The 18,410-nt window shown below is 38.0% G+C and overlaps 1 protein-coding gene across 2 annotated transcripts in view; it reads right to left on the bottom strand.

The window, feature by feature from the left end:
* The window catches only part of PDHX (pyruvate dehydrogenase complex component X), a gene marked incomplete at both ends in the record, with an annotated part of 74,591 nt that extends 56,453 nt beyond the window's left edge, over positions 1–18,138 (bottom strand). Inside the window, 2 exons of one of the 2 annotated variants that reach the window (XM_080697097.1) lie at positions 1,917–1,997; positions 17,973–18,138. In XM_080697097.1, coding sequence (XP_080553223.1) covers positions 1,917–1,997; positions 17,973–18,132 — 241 coding nt within the window. The remainder of the gene's footprint in view (positions 1–1,916; positions 1,998–17,972) is intronic. The other variant, XM_080697098.1, reaches the window with a different exon arrangement.
* Between the last annotated feature and the right edge of the window lie 272 nt (positions 18,139–18,410).

Here is an 18,410-nt window from a genome sequence, read left to right as displayed (position 1 = left end):
TTTTTTTGCGGTACTGGGGGTGGAACCCAGGGGCATTCTACCTCCGAGATACACCCCAGCCCTGTTTTTTTCTTTTTATTCTTCATCTTGAAACAGGGTCCCACTGAGTTGCAAAGGGCCTCACTAAGTAGCTGAGGCTACCCTCAAATCTCCTGTCTCAGCCTCCCAAATGCTGGAATTACAAGCATGTGCACCACGCCTGGCGTGACAATATCTTTATTAAACCTCTAAAATGAATAATTTCCTAATATCATTAAATATTCAGCCAATTTCAAATTTTCCATCTGTTTTATTTGCTTGATTCATAAGCAAAATAAGGTACAACACACTGACATTGAGTTCTTAAATCTTTTATGCTATAGGTTTGTCTCCCGCATCCCCTTGAGATTTGTTTGTTAAAGAAACTGGCCTGCCGAATTACAGTCTGAGTCTTGCTCATATACTCGTCATGGTGTCACTAAACACATTCTACTTCTCCCTAAATTTCCTGGAAAATGGTACTTAGAACTATAGGCTTGAGTATGTTCAGTTCTCACCAGATTAAGTCGTGCAAGGTGGGTGAACTAACACTAGGAAGCACCTAATAATAGTTGTCTCTCTTACTGTGATGTCAGTAGCCACTGATCACTGGTTATAATCATCAATTTCCCTTAGAGATTACAAAATAGTGATATTCTATGATTCTTCCATCTTTTAACAGCTGGGATATGCCAATAATGAGATATATCTCTTCTATTACTTGGTTATCCAGAGCTAATAGTTCAGATAGGAAAGACAGGGAAAAAAGTTCTTGAGCTTTTCCATTGATTACCAGTTTTCAAAATGAGTTGAGTTTTTAACATCTGCTGAAACTAAAACATCACTATTAGTTTTTTTTTTCTTTTGTATTTCTGTGAATGTAGGGGTCAAATATAGAAACACTGTAGTTACTGCCCTTACTGATTATCAAACTGCCCTGTCTTTGACTCCTGAGTCTCCTAAGAAGCCCTCAGGAGTTGCTGACAGCTCCCCTGCTCTCTGAGCTGTCAAGGCATCTCAAGCTCATAAGTACAGCTCCTCTCCAGGGAGACCTCATTCACTTTAGTGAGAATTGGTACTCGGAGAATAGAATCTTTGTCTTGGGTGCTTACTGCTACCTGACTAATCCTTTTTCCAGATCTTCTAAGGGACAGACCTAGAAAATCACCAATAGTGTTTTCCCCTAGCCTTAGCTACTTTTTATCTGCTTATCCTTTACACCAAAAATCCATGTTCTTCCTATCATTTTAACATTCATTTGCTTTAATCCATAAAATATTCATAAAAGCCTTAAAATAACAATACCAATATAATTACCATAATATGTTAATTTAACAGTTTAGTATTTTGGAGAGGAGAGAGAGGAAAGAAACTTTGTCCTTCAGTTATAACCTATAGGGATATGCAGTCAAATTTACTGATATCTGAAACAGTCCTTCTCTGTATGGTTATGCCAGCAATATGATACATAGTTATGTTTACCTATTTCATTTTGTTTCAGTTTTTAGGTCTTTTTTAGCATTTTAATTTTACTTTTAAAATTATGTAAGATATATCCAAAGTCAGAGAAAAAATGAGATGTATTCAAAAATTTAATTCTATTCCTTTCTCTACCACTCTTCCCTCCATTACTTTATAATAATTTATTGCCGTTTTTGACTTTTTTGTTTTAGCCTTTTTAAAAAAATTGTTCAAATATTAGCACTGCCATTCATTTCCGTGAAAAATAAGAAATGCTATAACCACTTGTCTCTAGCCTGCTTTTTGACTGAAGATCAAACTTTAACTACCAAATAAAATTTACTTCATTTACATGATGCCCTGTGCAATACAACTAATCATAAAAAACCAAAATGATCAAATAAAGCACAGAAGACATGAGCGCCGCACTTGCTCACCTTCCTTTTTCAGCCACTTCACAATGTTCCCTACTTCCATTGTAGGAGACAGCGACGGCATTAGTACCTTAATAGGGTCAACTGAAAAAGAAACAAACAAAGATTAGCCACGTACTCACAAAACGCACCTCATGAAGCACCAAATCAGTTCAAATAAATTAATGTCAAATTCTGTTTGAGAAAGTACATACTTCAAAATCTAAAGCTCCCATATACTAAACTAAGTGCCCAGAAAGTGCTCTGGAAACATAAAATCCTCAACTGTTTTAAATAAACTTTTTTTTTTAAATAGTTTTGATTTCTTTTCCTTAATTCTTCTCTTCTATGCATAGTTTCAAGCCAGGTGTTTAAAAGTTTAAAAGAAAAGAAAAGGAAAAGGAAAATCAATTTAAGTTTCATCTTCTCTCACTTTTGTCTCTGCAAAAGAAACAAAAATGACCAAAAGAGAAATAACAACAAATAATAATGACAAAAACCAGTGTTCTGATGACCTACAGTAGCATAAACACGATCTAGAAATTGGTTAATTTTCCTCTAATATTATAAAATTCAATATTCAAAGGTTCCTGATAATAAGTTTGTAAGGAAGTTTTCTTTATCAAGAATGACAAGTCAAAAAATCCCAAGTGGTTAAATTGACCCCAGATTTTGTTCCCTGACAGTTTAACTGGTGAGCCAAAAAGGCAGACCTCAAACCTAAGAGATCTCTCACTGGCGCATAACCTCTTTTTCCTTAGAGGAGATATACATGTCTAGAAAGGAGATATAGTATATCTCCTTTCTAGACATGTATAGTCATGCTGTACTTCCCAATAGCCACCCACTGTCCAGAGTCATGCTTTAAAAGCACACTGCTTTTGATTAAAATGCATATAAACTTATACTAATAAATTACCATAGCAACAAATAACATTACCTTAAGTCTTCCACAAATATTACTTTCTCCTCAGATTATTCAACTCTTAAGACCAAACAGGCAGAACACTGCAGCGCAACTGACATACTTCAAATGTAGAAGAGGAAAGAATGGGGTTTCTCTTCCCCCCCTTAACATTTTTGGGTAAGGGAATTTAACATGAATGCTAAATGAAGTTAAACAGTTCCTTTGGGAAAATGAAATAATTTTATAGTAATTGCAAATGTAGAGAGTTCCTATGACTTCTTGTTAAATTTACTGACATTCCTTTCAAGTACATGAATTCAAAAGAAAGCTTCTGCCAGTTTCCATTTCCTCACACCTCTCTAAAGGACTGGGGCAAACATCTATCTGTCTCAGTGTTGTCCTCATTTTCTTTTAAGAGCTTCTTATGTTTAGGAAACAAGAATTTTTCTCTCTGCTCTTCCATGGACTGGGCATCAATAAACTTACCTTTTAATTAAAAGGTAGACACAGGCTCAGCCCTCTCTGTTCCCATCGGCAGGGCCCAATTCACATGTGTGTGTCTGCTTTCATACACAAACTCTCTCCCTCAAGCAAAAAGCCAAAGTCCAAATATGGGGATATACTACTAACTCCAGTGTGGAAGGCCTCAAATTTATTAATTTATTTATTTTTTGGTAGTACTGACGGTGGAACCCAGAGGCTTTCTACCTCTGGGCTATACTCCCAGACATCTTTTTTTTTAAATATTTTCTTTGGAAACAGGGTCTCACTAAGTTACTGAGAGCCTCACTAAGTAGCTGAGGCCTGGCTTCGAACCTGTTGGATCCTCCTGTCTCAGCCTCCCAAGCAAAGAGATTACAAGCCTGTGCCACCACACCCGGCGAGGGCCTCGAATTTAAATCACACCAACCCAATCTAACTATCAGCATGAAAACTCCACCCACCCATTTGATCTACATCCACCTGACTCTTCCTTTTTCTCAATTGGTGCCAAATTCTAAGATAGCTAAGCTACAAAAGTTAGAATTATCACTCCTAATAGCTCTGCAAGGGTAGAACCCAACCTAAACCCTGAGTCAACATGCCCATTTCAACAATAAGTAGACTTAGGTTCAGGCTGGAGAAAGTTTACTACCTAACCTTGAAGACTATCCTCGACAACATTGGGCTACTTGTGTTTCTCAGTGTTCCTTGTAAATATGGTTCATCAACTAATCTCCTGTTATTTATAGCCTATTCACCCAGAAATTCAAACACAGCAAACCAGAGATATCTACTCCATTTGAGTATTCTTCTTATGTCTAATTAAATATCCTAATAAACCAGTTCCCCAACTTGGTCATACAGAATTCCAGTATTAAGAAAATTACTTTTCTTACTGACAATGAATATTTCAAGTGTAGAAGAAAAGACATGGGAAGGAAAAACAGTCACACAAGTCTCAACTTCTTACTTGTTTTTTTTTTTTTTTTCTTTTCTCTTTTTTGGCACTGAAGATTGACCTCAGGGATGTTTTACCTATATTCCAAGCCCGTTTAATTTTTTATTTTGAGATAGGGTCTCACAAAGTTGCCCAGGCTGGCTTTGACCTTGCAGTCCTCCTGTAACCCCACAAATAGGTGGAGTTATAGGAATTAATTTACTATTAAAACACAATTATTTTGAAAGAGAACAGAGATCATAGGCCACCCAACTCCTGTCCACTATGACTCTAAAGAACTTGTGCCACGTGTTTCATTTAAGCTCTCAAGCTACTTTTAGTTGAAAGGCAAATTACAACTAAAATAGAACTTCGACCTTAATGCATTGGTTAGTCCATAAAACTCTGGCTCACCAAATTGTTAAATGAACTAGAATTAGGGACACGTGCTTATGAAAACACACACACAGAGGTAAACATACTGTAACATTAGTGGTGCAATTCCAAATCCAAACCATAACAATCCTTCACTTGCAAGAGCAATAATTCTTGAAAGGACTCAGTGCTTAATATACTAAACACATTTTAAATCACAAGATGAACTTTCTAATCTCCTAGATTTTGTTGTGTTAAATGCCCTTTTCATTTTTTACACAGCCTGAAGAAAACAAATGAAAACATTTCCCTCGAGAATGCATAGCCCACTCAATGCACAGTGTTGTTTTTTTAAATCTTATAATGACATTGGTACTTTTTGCTTAAAGAGGAAAAAAAAAAAAAGGCAAAAAGCTCCTAACTTCTATAACAGCACCATGGTAAAAGGCCAGCCTCTTTTTGGAAAGCACATTTAAAAAAAAAAGTCCTGCTATGTTGATTCTATCAAAAGTTTAAGTCTGGCATTATGAGACAGAGTATTTCATAACCATATACATATTAATCCATCAAATAGAGTTCTGCTTCAAAGCAGCAAAATAAATGGTCCACAATGATTCTACATCTAGACTCCAATTTATGACAAATACTAAATCAATTCTGTCAAAACAAAGTTTCTCTTCAATATTTTTATACTGTGGTTCAGTTGCCATGATGCAAATCATATTTATTTATGATTCTATCTCCTATTAAAATCTCTCACTAAGAGTCTTTCACATTTCTATTGTTTTTGACATTAAGCACTATATTATGAAACTTCAAAATTTGTAAGTATTATTTTCTAAAGCACATCAAGAACCTTAAAGATTTTCATATTTTAAAAATAAAAAACATAATCATTCCTCATACAGCCACCTTTCATAGATGAATTGCACCACTAAATTGCTTCTCTAAATAATGACAATAAAATATAAAAATTCTATAATAGATCTCTAGCCACACTGTGAAGTGAAGGTGACATAAACTGAAGAAAGATATTTTGGACATCTCCAATATCCAGTATTATATCCCGATTGATCACACTGGCTTATTATGGAGAGTAAACTGTGCAATATATTCTCTGATTACTCTAGCCAACCTATTCTCGACTTTCATGCTAAGAAAGCCGTTTCAAAATATAAGTATTAATTTATTAATAAGAGTACATATTTCATTCGAGTATCCTCTTTGGATTGAAACATATATATCTTTCCCAAATGTATTTTTCTGATGCAAAAGTAATTATATAATCATAATATCCACTCTGAGTGTCAGGGCTGCACATAATATCTGTTCTTTGTGGCTGCTAACAACGCTTATTAATATAGTGTGGGCTTTTTTAGACTCTCTGGAATAAAATTAACCTACAAATATATTATTTAATTTTCATTAGACAGTAATTATAGTCTTCATTCCAATAAGCAGTATGTTTCACCATTCTCCTGTCAAACTAGAAAGGCTTTGAAAGGTGTACCAATCAAATTTCTTACCAATATCAACTGTCAACAACTACAGGTAAGACTAAAAGAAATGTAATCAATGGATTATATAGGTTATTTCAATTAGCACTCAAAAATCTCAATATTTAGTTAGAACTTAAACCTTTCAAATTATACCTAATTGGCTTATATAATCTGCCATTCTATAGCAGCTGTAAGACATTTAAAAATTTTAGGATGACTAATATATATTTCCGGTAGTTTTATTTGAACATTGATTTTAAATGTAAACTCTCACAAATTATTAAAATTATCTTAATCTTATGTCTTTTTGCCTCAACAAAAAGATACAATAAATAAAAACTTCTAAGTATACTGCTGCGTTACCTGCACAGCAGCCACATGACAAATCAATCACAAAATCTTATGGTAGCTTCTCTGTACAATTTCTGTGCTTCTTCAAGTTTCTTTCACTTTTCCTATAGTATAATTCTGACTTAATTTCAAATATGCTATACTAATGTAATTTCTTATAACCTAGAGTTTTTCTTTTATCATAAGAACAAAACGCTCATATTTCTGTAAAATCAACTATATAAAAGATTTGAGTTGATGACATATAAATGAATTCTAAAATATTTCTGGATTAAAAAAAATAATATAACCCAAATCTTAAAATACAAGTGCAGAGCAAACTGCTTTGTCATTAATATGAAGCAGATCTAAGCTTCATTACTCTAACTAAAGTAATTATGGAAATTCAGCAGCTTACATACGTACAGCTTAAGCGCCATGCTTTGGTCCATTTATAGGGCTATAATCTAAGCACAAAAAAATGTGAAAAGAAGATAGACCAAATGAAGAAGTAAATTATGCAGTATTTTTCCGTCCCTAACATTAGTTTGCTGCTTCTCTAATGGGGAGAGATCACTCATTTAATTACCGCTCATTCCAATGAAAGAACTCACTAAATAAACTGAACCTTTAAAATTGCTGCTCAAATAAGACAATTCTGCCATCTGCAGGCTGCATGAAATAAAGCAAACTGAAGCCCTGGCAATTTTTTTTTTTTTTTTTTTTTTTTTTGTGTGTGTGTGGTACTGGGGTTCCTGGAAGCCCTTCTACCTCCGGGCTACACTCCCAGAACTATTTTTACATTTTTATTTGGAAACAGGGCCTCCTAAGCCCCCGCGCACTGCTGGCTTCGAACCTGCGCGATCCTCCTGTCTCTGTCTCCCAAGCGCGGGGATTACAAGCGTGCGCCACCACGCCCAGCTTGAAGCCCTGGCAATTTAAAAATCAGTATCAGGACACAGAAAATTAAAACTACAGTCTTGAATAAAAGAAGCTATAGCATTTTTATTATTTTGTGTGTGGTGTGTGTGTGTGTGTGTGTGTGTGTGTGTGTGGTACTGGGGATGGAACCCTTCTACTTCAGGGCTACACTACCTCCTGTCTACACTCCCAGACCTACTTTATATTTTTTTTATTTGGAAACAGGGTCTCTTAAGCCAGCAAGGCTGGCTTTGAACCTGAGAGATCCTCCTGTCTCCACCTCCCAAGTGCTGGGATTACAAGCGTGCGCTACCACGCCCGACAAGCTATAGCATTTTTTAAAATGAGCGTTGTCACTTAAATTTTCTTTGTTCAAAGTTATTTTGGTGTGGAATGAGTATAACCATTGACTGAAAACCTCTGTGGCCTACAACAGAAATGAAAGCACAACACTTTGTGTGAAAACTGCATTTATAGGTCTTGCTTGGCATGCTAATAAACATATAAAAGATAACCTATGAACAACATAGATGACATAATCCAATTTCTATTTGCCCAGTTTATACACACAAAAAGACTAAAAGAATATACTCCAAAGTGACAACAGTAATTATCCTAGATAGTCATGTGATTACAGGGTGTTTTTTTTATCCTTTTCTCAGAAAATCATTTTCTACAATAAATTTATCCAATTTCACTCCTTCCTCAAGACTTTATCTAACAGTAAGTACAAAAGTGTCACTACAGAAACTAAACCAAAATATGGATAAAGCACACTGGCATACAACTGTGTGTGTGTGTGTGTGTGTGTGTGTGTGTGTGTGTGTGTGTGATATGATTAAACCCAGGAGCATTCTACTTCTGGGCTACATTTCTATCCCTTTTTATTTTGAAACAGGGTGTCACTAAGCTAACACGTGCTGTCCCTGAGCCTGTAATCCTCCTGTTTCAGCCTTGTAAGTACTGGGATTCTAGGTGTGTGCCACCATGCCCAGCTTGGCACAAAACTTTGGGAAGCAGAAAAGTGAACTGATGAGTAATAATTGGCTAAAGGGTGCCTACGGACTGAAATTCTAAGCCAGGGAGTATTTTTGCCTGAGAAGCAACATTACCTGGATCCCCCAGTCTAGTGCTAGATAACAACCCATCCTCGGTCAAGACAAATCTAGAGACTGTTTTTTCTCCAGAGGGTAAAAAGAGGACCTTTGAAACAGAGGTCCAACCTACATGGTGAGATATATAGAAACTGCAAACTTAAGTTAACCTAAAAATTAGCTGACATAATAGAAAACCATGTGGAAGATGCGAACAGATGATGGGGCATTGTATCAGCAATAGTTACACAGAAAACCAAACAAGAATGTGTGTGTGTGTGTGTGTGTGTGTGTGTGTGTGTGCGCGCGCGCGGGCCTGGGAATGGAACCCAGGGGCATTTGACCTCTGAGCTATACCTCCTGCCCTATTTTTTATTCTTTATTTTGAAACAGGGTCTCACTAAGCTGCAAAGGGCCTCACTAAGTAGCTGAGACTGTTTGGGAACCACGATCCTCCTGCCTAAGCCTCCCAAATGCTGGGATTTCAAGTGTGTGCCACCACGCCCAGCATACAAACAAGAATTTTAAAAGGAAATAATTACTACAAGAAAAGCACAAAGAAAAGGAATACACAAAATATGGGACAATTACAAAATGACTACATTGGATAGGGAAAACAGAGGATGGCACTGACCAGAAGTTATCTGCAGATAATTTCTGTACAAACGCAGAAGTGGGCACAAGCCATACAAAAGCTGAGACAGAGACCCACCATCTGCTTATAAAGCTTTTAGCATTATTTGCCTATTTCAACTATATGCATCTATTACTGTACTAAATGAATTATCTTATTGTTTAACAAATATGTAAATAGGAATAAAACATTTATTAGTTTAAAAAACTTTAATGCAAACAAAATACCACAGCAATTTTGAGGGCAGTCACTAGAGACAAACCATCTAGGTTCAAATTATACATGTATCCCCTGCAAGTTACTTAATCATTCTGTGATTCAGTTTTGTCTTCTGCAAAATGATATAAACAGATCATTGTAAAGAAATAAGGCTAACACATGCATAGTGGGCCCTGGCAAAGAGTAGGTCTGAGAAATGTTAACTATTTTTTATTGATTGGCAGCATAGAAATGCTTAAGAGGAGGGACACCGAAGGCATCTAGAGTGTTAGTTGGCTATATCACAATACCTTGTACTGTTGTAGGGTATTGTCCTTCCTGGAGTAATGAGATATGGATTCACAAGTTTCTTTAGCCTTCCCAGCCTAAACCTGAAGCTTCCTGTTTATGCTCTCCTGTACCCAGGCTTGTGCTCAAAAAGCCAAAAAGCACTAACTCTTCATCTCTAATCCAACTGCATTTCACATCAAAAAAAACAAACTCTCATTAAAATCACTGGCCAATGTTTAACCTTCAGTACTAGTTGCTATCATACTAGTTGCTATCAGAGCTAAAAGCCAAATTAAGTGTTCAAAAAGGTCTAAATGAGAGTTTCTATTATCCTACTCTAGGCAGAATCAGAACCTTGGCCTCAAAGGGATTGGGAAGATAAATAAACAAGTACTTGCAAGTGGTAAATAAAAGTGCCATGAGATCATCTTTTAACTAAAGACAGTTGAAATTCTAAATCTTTAAGAAGCAAAAAAGTAAACAAAAAAATCTGTGCTAGTACTATTTAATATCCATTAGGATGAGTATTATAAAAAAGATTAAAATCAGAAAAAAATGTTAAGATGTGGAGAAATTAGAAGTCTGTGTACTGTTGATGGAAATGTAAAATAGAGTAGTTATTATGGAAAGCAAGTCAATATAGCAAATCAATTTTCTCAATAGATTACACAAAGAATTCCCACAGGATGCAGCAATTGCATTTCTAGGTACATACCCCAAAGAATTCAAAGTAGGACTTCATTAGCTATTTGTACACCCATGTTCATATGGTATTATCCACAATAGTCAATAATGGCTATTATTAACTATAATAACCCAAATGAAACAACCCAAATGTGCAGAGGCAGAATAAACAAAATGTTTGAAAACAACCCAAATGATGTTACTATCATTTTAGCACAATTTAGGTTACTAAAATTCTAGACTATAAGTATAAAGGGTAGGTGAAAACAACTCAAATGTGCTGACAGAATAAACAAACGTTTGAAATATGATTCAGCCTTTAAAAAAATGAAATTCAAACACCTGCAACAACATGGATGAAACTTGAGAACATCATACTAAGGGAAATAAGCCAGACACAAAAAGACAAACATCGAGGCTGGGCATGGTGGTGCATGGTTATAATCCTAGCATTTGGGAGGCTAAGACAGGAGGATCGCTGTTCGAGAACAGCCTCAGCTACTTAGTGAGTTCCTTTGCAACTGAAAGACTGTCTCAAAATAAAAAATAAAGAATAGGGCTGGGGGTGTAGTTCGGAGGTAGAATGCCCCTGAGTTCCACCCACAGTACCTAAAAAAAAAAAAAGACAAATATTGTATGATTCCACTTATATGAGGTATGAATGAGCAAATTCATAAGACAGAGAACACTGGTTGCCAAAGTATAAAAGGAAGGGAAATGGAAAGTTATTGTTTAATGGGCAGAGTTTCAGTATGAAATGATGAAATAATTCTGGAGACAGATGGGAGTGATAGTTACACAATAGTGTAAATACCAGGGAACTGTACACGTGAAAATATGGTGTGCAGGACATGGTGGTGCCTGCTTGTAATCCCAGTTACTTGGGAGACTGAGGCAGTAGGAACACAAGTTCCAGGCCAACCATGACAACTTAGAGAGACCCTGTCTCAAAACAAAAAGGACAGGGACTATAGTTCTTTGGCAGAGTGCTCTATATTCCTGTAAAACACGCATAAACAGGGGTGATAGATGTAGCTTAGTTTGAGAAGTTGAATATAATGAAAATACAAAGTGGGACATTAGCTGAGTGTGATGGATGGTGTGGGCTTGTAAGGGAGGCTGAGACAGGAGGATTGCAGGCTCGTGGCCAACCTCGGCCACTTAGTGAGGCTCTCAGCAACTTAGTAAGAATCTGTTTCAAAAAAATAGGGCTGGGGGTTGAATAGGGCTCAGAGGTAGAATGCCCCCGGGGTTCTATCCCCAGTTTTTTTAAAAAAAAAAAAAAAGTGGGCCATGTAGGTGAAAAAAAAAACATACTATTTTGGGACTACCATACAATAGTTTATAATACCTTACAGTATTCTGTAACACTTAGTTAATTGGGTTGATATTCTTTAAGAAGAAATGTTTTGTGTGTTTGTTTTTGTTTTATTAATTTTTTTTGTTTCATAGATTACCAACACGCGCCACCATGCCCAGCTAGTATTTTGAACAAGAAAAAACACAAAATTATAAAATTGGACTTGTTTGCAGCTCCATGCTTGTAGTTAACTACACAAGTCTATAATTTACACCACACACACACACACACACACACACACACACACACACACACAATATCTCCAAGTCTGTGGGGGGGACACTAGGGATTGAATCCAGAGGCATCCTACCTCCTTCTACACCCCAGCCCTTTAGAGTTTTGTTTTTGAAATAGGGTCTCGCAAGGTTGTTGGGAGTCTTAGCATATTGTTGAAGCTGCCCTGGAACCTGCAATCCTTCTGTCTCAACCTCCCAAGTACTGGGATTACAGATGTGTAACATGCCTAGCCCTATACATCCTTCCAGGTGGTCACAACTATAAATCTGGCAGAAGAGCTAAATAAACAAGCCTTTAGATTTTAAGTACAAAGTGAAGATACCCAAGGATGTACTACTGCGTGTTTTCTTTTACTCCTACAGGCAATTTGACCTGAGACTGAAAAGGCACCTAGGGACCAAACTTTCCAAAGGTCTGGCCTTCACCCTCACAGTGGTCGGGAGAAAGGGAAGGGAAGAACTATGGAATGGAATCATCTAATTTGCATTTTTGGAGATCATTTTATGGCACAGGAGTGAATTGGAAAAGTCAAAAGAACAAAAACAAGATCTGTTTATCCATTCATTCACTGGCTTATTTAACAGATATTTATTTAGGACCTCCCAAGTGCTAGTCAGACATTCTTCTAGGGACTGAAGACAGCAAAAGTGAATAAAAATAGACGAAAATCCCTCCTCTCATGGACCTTTCATTCTAAAGCAAGGAGAAGAAAGAGTCTACTGGTGATATAACTAAGGAAAGAAAGGCACAGGGCCAGTAGGACCTGAGAGAAACTATTTACCTGTTGATCGGGTGAGCTGAGCTGAATGGAGGAAGCCATGCATGTACCTAGGAAGATCCCTCTCAGCAGAGGCAACAGGAGCACAAAGAGTGAGGACAGAGGCAGAGTGTGCTTGGTTTTTCCAGAACACACTAAGGAAGTCAGCGTGCTGGGTGGAGGGAGAGTTGAGGGCAGAGAGGTTGAGACCTTCATATTACACTGGGCGTGTAACAGTAAGGAGTTAATATTTTATTCTGAGGTTTGCGGGAAGCTCCTGGAGGCATTTGGGCAAAAGAATGACAGGATCTGACTTTCAAGTTAAAAGTGGCACCTTGAAAGCTGTGCAGCTTGTGGGGAAGAACTAGGTTAGCTCGTCTTCTCCTTGGTCTCCTCTTTCCTTGCCCAGGAGCTGTGCCCTGCAGGCAAGGATGCTACCCTCCCCAGATGAGCCCACAGAAGGAGGGAGCTGGGAAGGATACTCTGACCTCACTCGTCTCCTGCCTGGGCTGCCCTTTGCATGAACCCACATGGAGGCACCTGGCAGTTTCCTTGGGGGTCCTCCCACTGGACCTCTCCCTTCCTATATCTGGGCATTGAACCCAGGGGTATTCTACCTCAAAGGTACACTTGAGCCATTTTTATTTTGAAATAGGGTCTCACTAAGTTCCTGAGACTGACTCCTTTGGAATCAAATACATAATTTTTCATGAATTTTTTTTTCTGAAGAAGAGATATAGCTTTTTATCAGTTTTTGAGTATCTAAAAACCAGTGCTAGTACACTCCCAGACAAACTGCTCTAAATGGTATATTTGCCAATCCTAATTCTTTTCTAGAAACATTTCATGTAATAGAAGGAAGTCCTTTATACAGTTACAGAAATGCATTAAGTGGAACACTAGCTACAGTAAATAGACTCCCTACCCCCTCAAGTAAAAAGAAAAAAAAAATCACCATACCACCATACACCCCTTATGTTTAGTGAAACTGTTAATTTATTTCATACATTTTCACTGACTATCCAATGACATGTTTAAAAGGAGGCTGGCTGGAACTGTGGCATAGCATATATTTCTTCTGTATGAAATAATTCAAATACTTCAGAAGAGGTGTCAGCTTACAATTTGTATTGGCTTGGTACTAAATTGTGATATTAAAATTTGACATAAATCTTCATTTATTTTACAATCTTAGAACAAGGGTAAAAAAAAATCATTACTCGGCTTAACCTAGCTAAAGAAATAACACATACACGATCACTGTGGGGATCAATGCATTTGTTGTAAAAAGGAAATAAAGCCCAAGATAACAATAAGGCACAGTTTAGAACATATCACATTAGAGATGTCAGACAGCAAGAAGTTAACATATTTCCTCTCTTAAACACTCCTGCTACCCTTTATATAGTACAGAATTTTAGTAACTTAAATTGTTCTAAAATGATAGTAACATTACAATTGTCACTGAACTACTGCATCATGATGTAGCTATTACTAAAATATGTCTCACTTCATAAAACAAATAGCAGAGATGTTCACTTTCAATATATACATGGTGAATAAAACTCTTGCATTTTGACAATGTTCTGTAGCCATATACATCCAGTCACTTCCTAGTGAGGTATATTGTGCTTAAGTTAACAGGTTTTTGGTAACAGGCACACAGGAGTTGAAACTGGACCTCTGTCAGTGGAGCATAGCATTCGCTATGAGTACTAAATGAGTTCATTCATATAACGTGCTTAGAGGGCTGCACAGTAAGCTCTCAGTAAAATCTACCTATTCCCAGACCTACTCCTCCATCTTCTTTCTTGATACCAAAGGTTTATTCTTGTTCAGCTAGTTTCTCATAACCATGTACTCAAAGTTAGTGACTATCACACAGTCTCTTGGTCAACCAAAGTTAAGTCATTTACCACCATTAAAATCAAGCCAGTGACTGGTTTAAGAAAGGCATATGACCCAAGTACAATATAAGTGAATTCTGCTGCAATAACTCACAAAGGTATTTCTTTGTTTTGCAAAAGACAGATCCACAAAAGACTCTTTTCTTCTACGGGATATCGTAAGTACATAGTTCCAAAGTAATAATCCATCTACTCACTAATCTTGGGCAAATTATTAAAACCTTGCTGAGTCTCTATTATTCACCTGTACAACTCAACTAACCCTTGCAGGGTTCTTATGGTGATTTGAAATAATGCATATAGAATAAATGAGGAGCCACGTGTGGTGGTGCATGCTTGTAATCCCAGTACTTGAGGGGGTGAAATGGGAGGATTGTAGGTTCGCAGCCAGCCTCAGCTACTTAGTGAGGTCCTGTTTCAAACTAGAGAATTAAAAACAAAACAAAAATAGGGCCGGGGTTATAGCTCAGAGGCAGAATGCCCCTGGGTTCCATTCCCAGTAACACACACACACACACACACACACACACACACACACTAAAAAAAGGAAGCTTGACAAATAGTGAATGGTCAGTATGTGACAGCTACTTCTAATATCCCACTTTCACATAAAGAATGAAATATTTTAAAGCAATGCAAACATATATAAACTATTTCCTAATAATCCAGATCTTCTTGATTTCCCAAGTGGCTGCTTCTACTCACTTAACCTCTCCCTATTTTCCTTCTCTCTATCATGCTTCCTTATCCTGAACTTGTCTCCTCAGAGCTCACAGCATACACTATTGAAACCATGTCTTTATTGTTTATCTCACCAAGCAGACTGTACATACCTTAAGGTATTTACAAGAAACTTAGGATTGCATGCCCAGAGCTAAATATGACTAAATGGGCCATAGAGCAGAACACATAAGAATTTACTCTGTTCAGTAGACTACTTACTTTCCAAGCAGGCTACCAAGTACCTGGCACATAACAGATGCTCATTCCTTTTATCAACTAATATCAAAGGGCAAATAACATAAGGCTTGTCTTCTCAATAACAATTTCAGTTGAAGGAATAGATATATGAGGAATGTATTAAACATATGTACTTGTTCTAGATGTGCTCTGTAGTTCATTGAGATTAAAGGTGTATGGCTTAATTTCCCTGTAACCGCCCTAACCTTTAGTATTTTTATCCAATTAAATACAGATAATGCCAAACTTACTAGGTTGTTGTGAAATGTTAGTAAAAACTTTTGGAAAGTGCTAACCACATGGTAAATGTCAGAATTTATAAAAATATTGCCAATGAATATCTTTTAAGGAAACCAAAACTCCAAGAGTACTTCCAAATGATAGATTCTTAAATTCTAAATAGAAGCGTGAAAGAGGATATGGGTCAATAAATGCACTTAACTCATATAGTCTACATTGTCTAAACAGTTGCATGGTTTTTATGAAACTACAATTTCTACCAAACTCAGAGAAAAACTGGCTATAAATAAGTAACAGAAACCATTGTAAAATCATGTTTTGTAAAACAGTTCAAGAACTACTATAGGTATTCAGCAAGGCAGAACAAAACCTTTGAGTGGAAGTGAAGAGATAAATTTTGGCTCAGTGTTAGAAAAAATAGTCCAAAATTTCCAAATAACTTAGAGCAATCCAACAATAATGCATCATATATAGAATACTGCTAAGACTGAAGATGGAATTAAGGTTGTTAATCAGTTGACCTTGGGATGGGCAGAGTATCCTAGATTATCCAGATGAGCTCTGAAAAGCAGGAAGTAGCAAGAGAGATCTAATGGGATAAATACTGGGTTAACCATTGCTGACTTTGAAGATGGAGAAGCCATTAGAATCTGGAAAAGGCAAGGAAACAGATTCTCTATTAGAGCTTCTACAAAAGAACAAACCTATCGCCAGACACCTTGATTTTATCCTGCTGAGACCCATTTTGAATTCTGGCCTCAGAACTATAAGATAATGTTTATTATCTGCCACTAGTTTGTGGCACAGCATTAACCAATTCAGCTTGCCTTGGGATGTAGTAATGCTTACAGATGTTCAATTAGACAAGTGCTCATGGTGTAGATCTGAGGAGAGGGGTGAGGAGTAGGTAAAATGTCAAGATACAACAAAGATGGCGTAAGAGTGAATTTCTAAAGGCAGAAGCAGTTAAACTGGCTCTGAGGAAAACCTCTGAAACCGAACATACATGTGCACATATGCTTTTTTCTTCGCATAGAGGGTAAGGAGCATAAAGCAATTCTCAAAAGGGTCTTTGGCCGACAATGACAAGAATCTTCCTAGATTATTTTCAACACTGAGCTTTTAAGATTCAATGATTTTCTATAAGGCAATGAATCTCGAAGTGTGGTCCCTCATCAAATAAAATAAAACATCAAAACTCACCTAAGGTTGTATAATAAGCATTCCCAAGCTCCACTGAGACATAATCTCTGGGAGCTGTAGGAAAGGTCAATTTGTAACAACCTAGAGATGGAGGAGAATACTATATAAACTATTACAGAACATTGTTCCAAGGAATATTTTGTGAAACATTAAACGAAAAAGATGAAAGTATGTTACTCCCATCACTCAATCATTAGAAACCTCAAAGCAATCAATCACCTGTGTGACTTTCTATAAGCGATTTTTACTCTCCTGTGGTCCCCAGCAGTGGAAACAAATTGGCAACGGCCACTGCATCTAATTTTCTAGATTACATTTTATTCTGCGGGGTGCCAAGAATGACGACTGGCTTGTATTCTCCAACCCCCTCCCGGAAACCCTAACCTAGACTCTTCCGTGTAAGGAATAATGCCCCAGCATACAGTTTACAAGCAGCTTATATACTATACTGTTAAGTACTGAAAGAACTGTATTTTTTATGCCAACATCACTACTAAACAGCTACTTTCTATAGTAAACTTCTTATGATTCCCGTCCTAAATTTTCACTTTCAAGTGAACGTTTTACTAGAAACATATTCCTAGTCTTTTGTCTACAATGTCTTATGCATGTACAAATTAAGTCATGTAAATTAGTCATTAGATCTCCCCATATTCGTAATTAAGAGGGGTCTTTATTACGAATCTTGATAACGAATCTTGATAACGAATCTTGATAACGAAACTATTAACAGCGGCTCTGAGAAGCATCCTAGGCCAGCTTTTAAAGGATCAAGAGATATCTGACAACACTAAAGGAACCTTTGACTAGATGGAGAAATTACCCAAATTCCAAGGCAAGGTCACAGAGAAGCCACACAAGCCGTCGGGTGGGCCAGGGCCGGATTCAAGCTCTCGCAGCTTCCAAGCCGGCCCCCAGAGGCATGCACAGGCCCTGTCAGCAGACCCTTCCCCGAGGAAGGAGGAAGGGTCTCTCCATACCCAGACGCAGGCCCCGTATCAAGAATGCCTTCAGTCCCATTGCACAGCAGGACAGAGACGGAGCGAGCCCCGGCCACACTCACCCCGCAGCCACTGAGTGCTGTGCAACCATCTCCAGCTAGCTCTGGGGCCGACAGACCACCCAGCAGCGCCCTTAGCCAGTCGCACGCTCTGCCTGCAGCCGAAGCCCAGGAGGTAGCGGAGCAGCGGCGGGTCACAGCCCAGCCTCCAGGAGGCCGCCATCTTCCCGGCCTTCCCAGGGTTGTCCGCCGCACAGCCTGACTGCCAGCCTCAAGGCCCCTCAGGCCCCACCTCTTTCCGGGTGGCCACGCCTCCGTGGCAGCCAGGCCTGTGGGGCCTGCGCACACGCCCTTATAGCCCCGCCTCCAACCGCTTAGGCCACGCCCATTGGTTGGCTCCTCCAACCAGCGAGGTCCTTCCAGACCCCGCCTCCAAGCCTGTCCGCCCCGCCCCCGGGCTGCCCGCATCGCCGCCTGATCGCTTTGTGGACCTGGCTGCAT

Source organism: Muscardinus avellanarius (assembly GCF_963383645.1).
Source record: "Muscardinus avellanarius genome assembly, chromosome: 1".
NCBI lineage: Eukaryota > Metazoa > Chordata > Mammalia > Rodentia > Gliridae > Muscardinus > Muscardinus avellanarius.
Note: the sequence above shows the minus strand (reverse complement) of the source record. Positions and strands in the feature narration are given on the sequence as shown.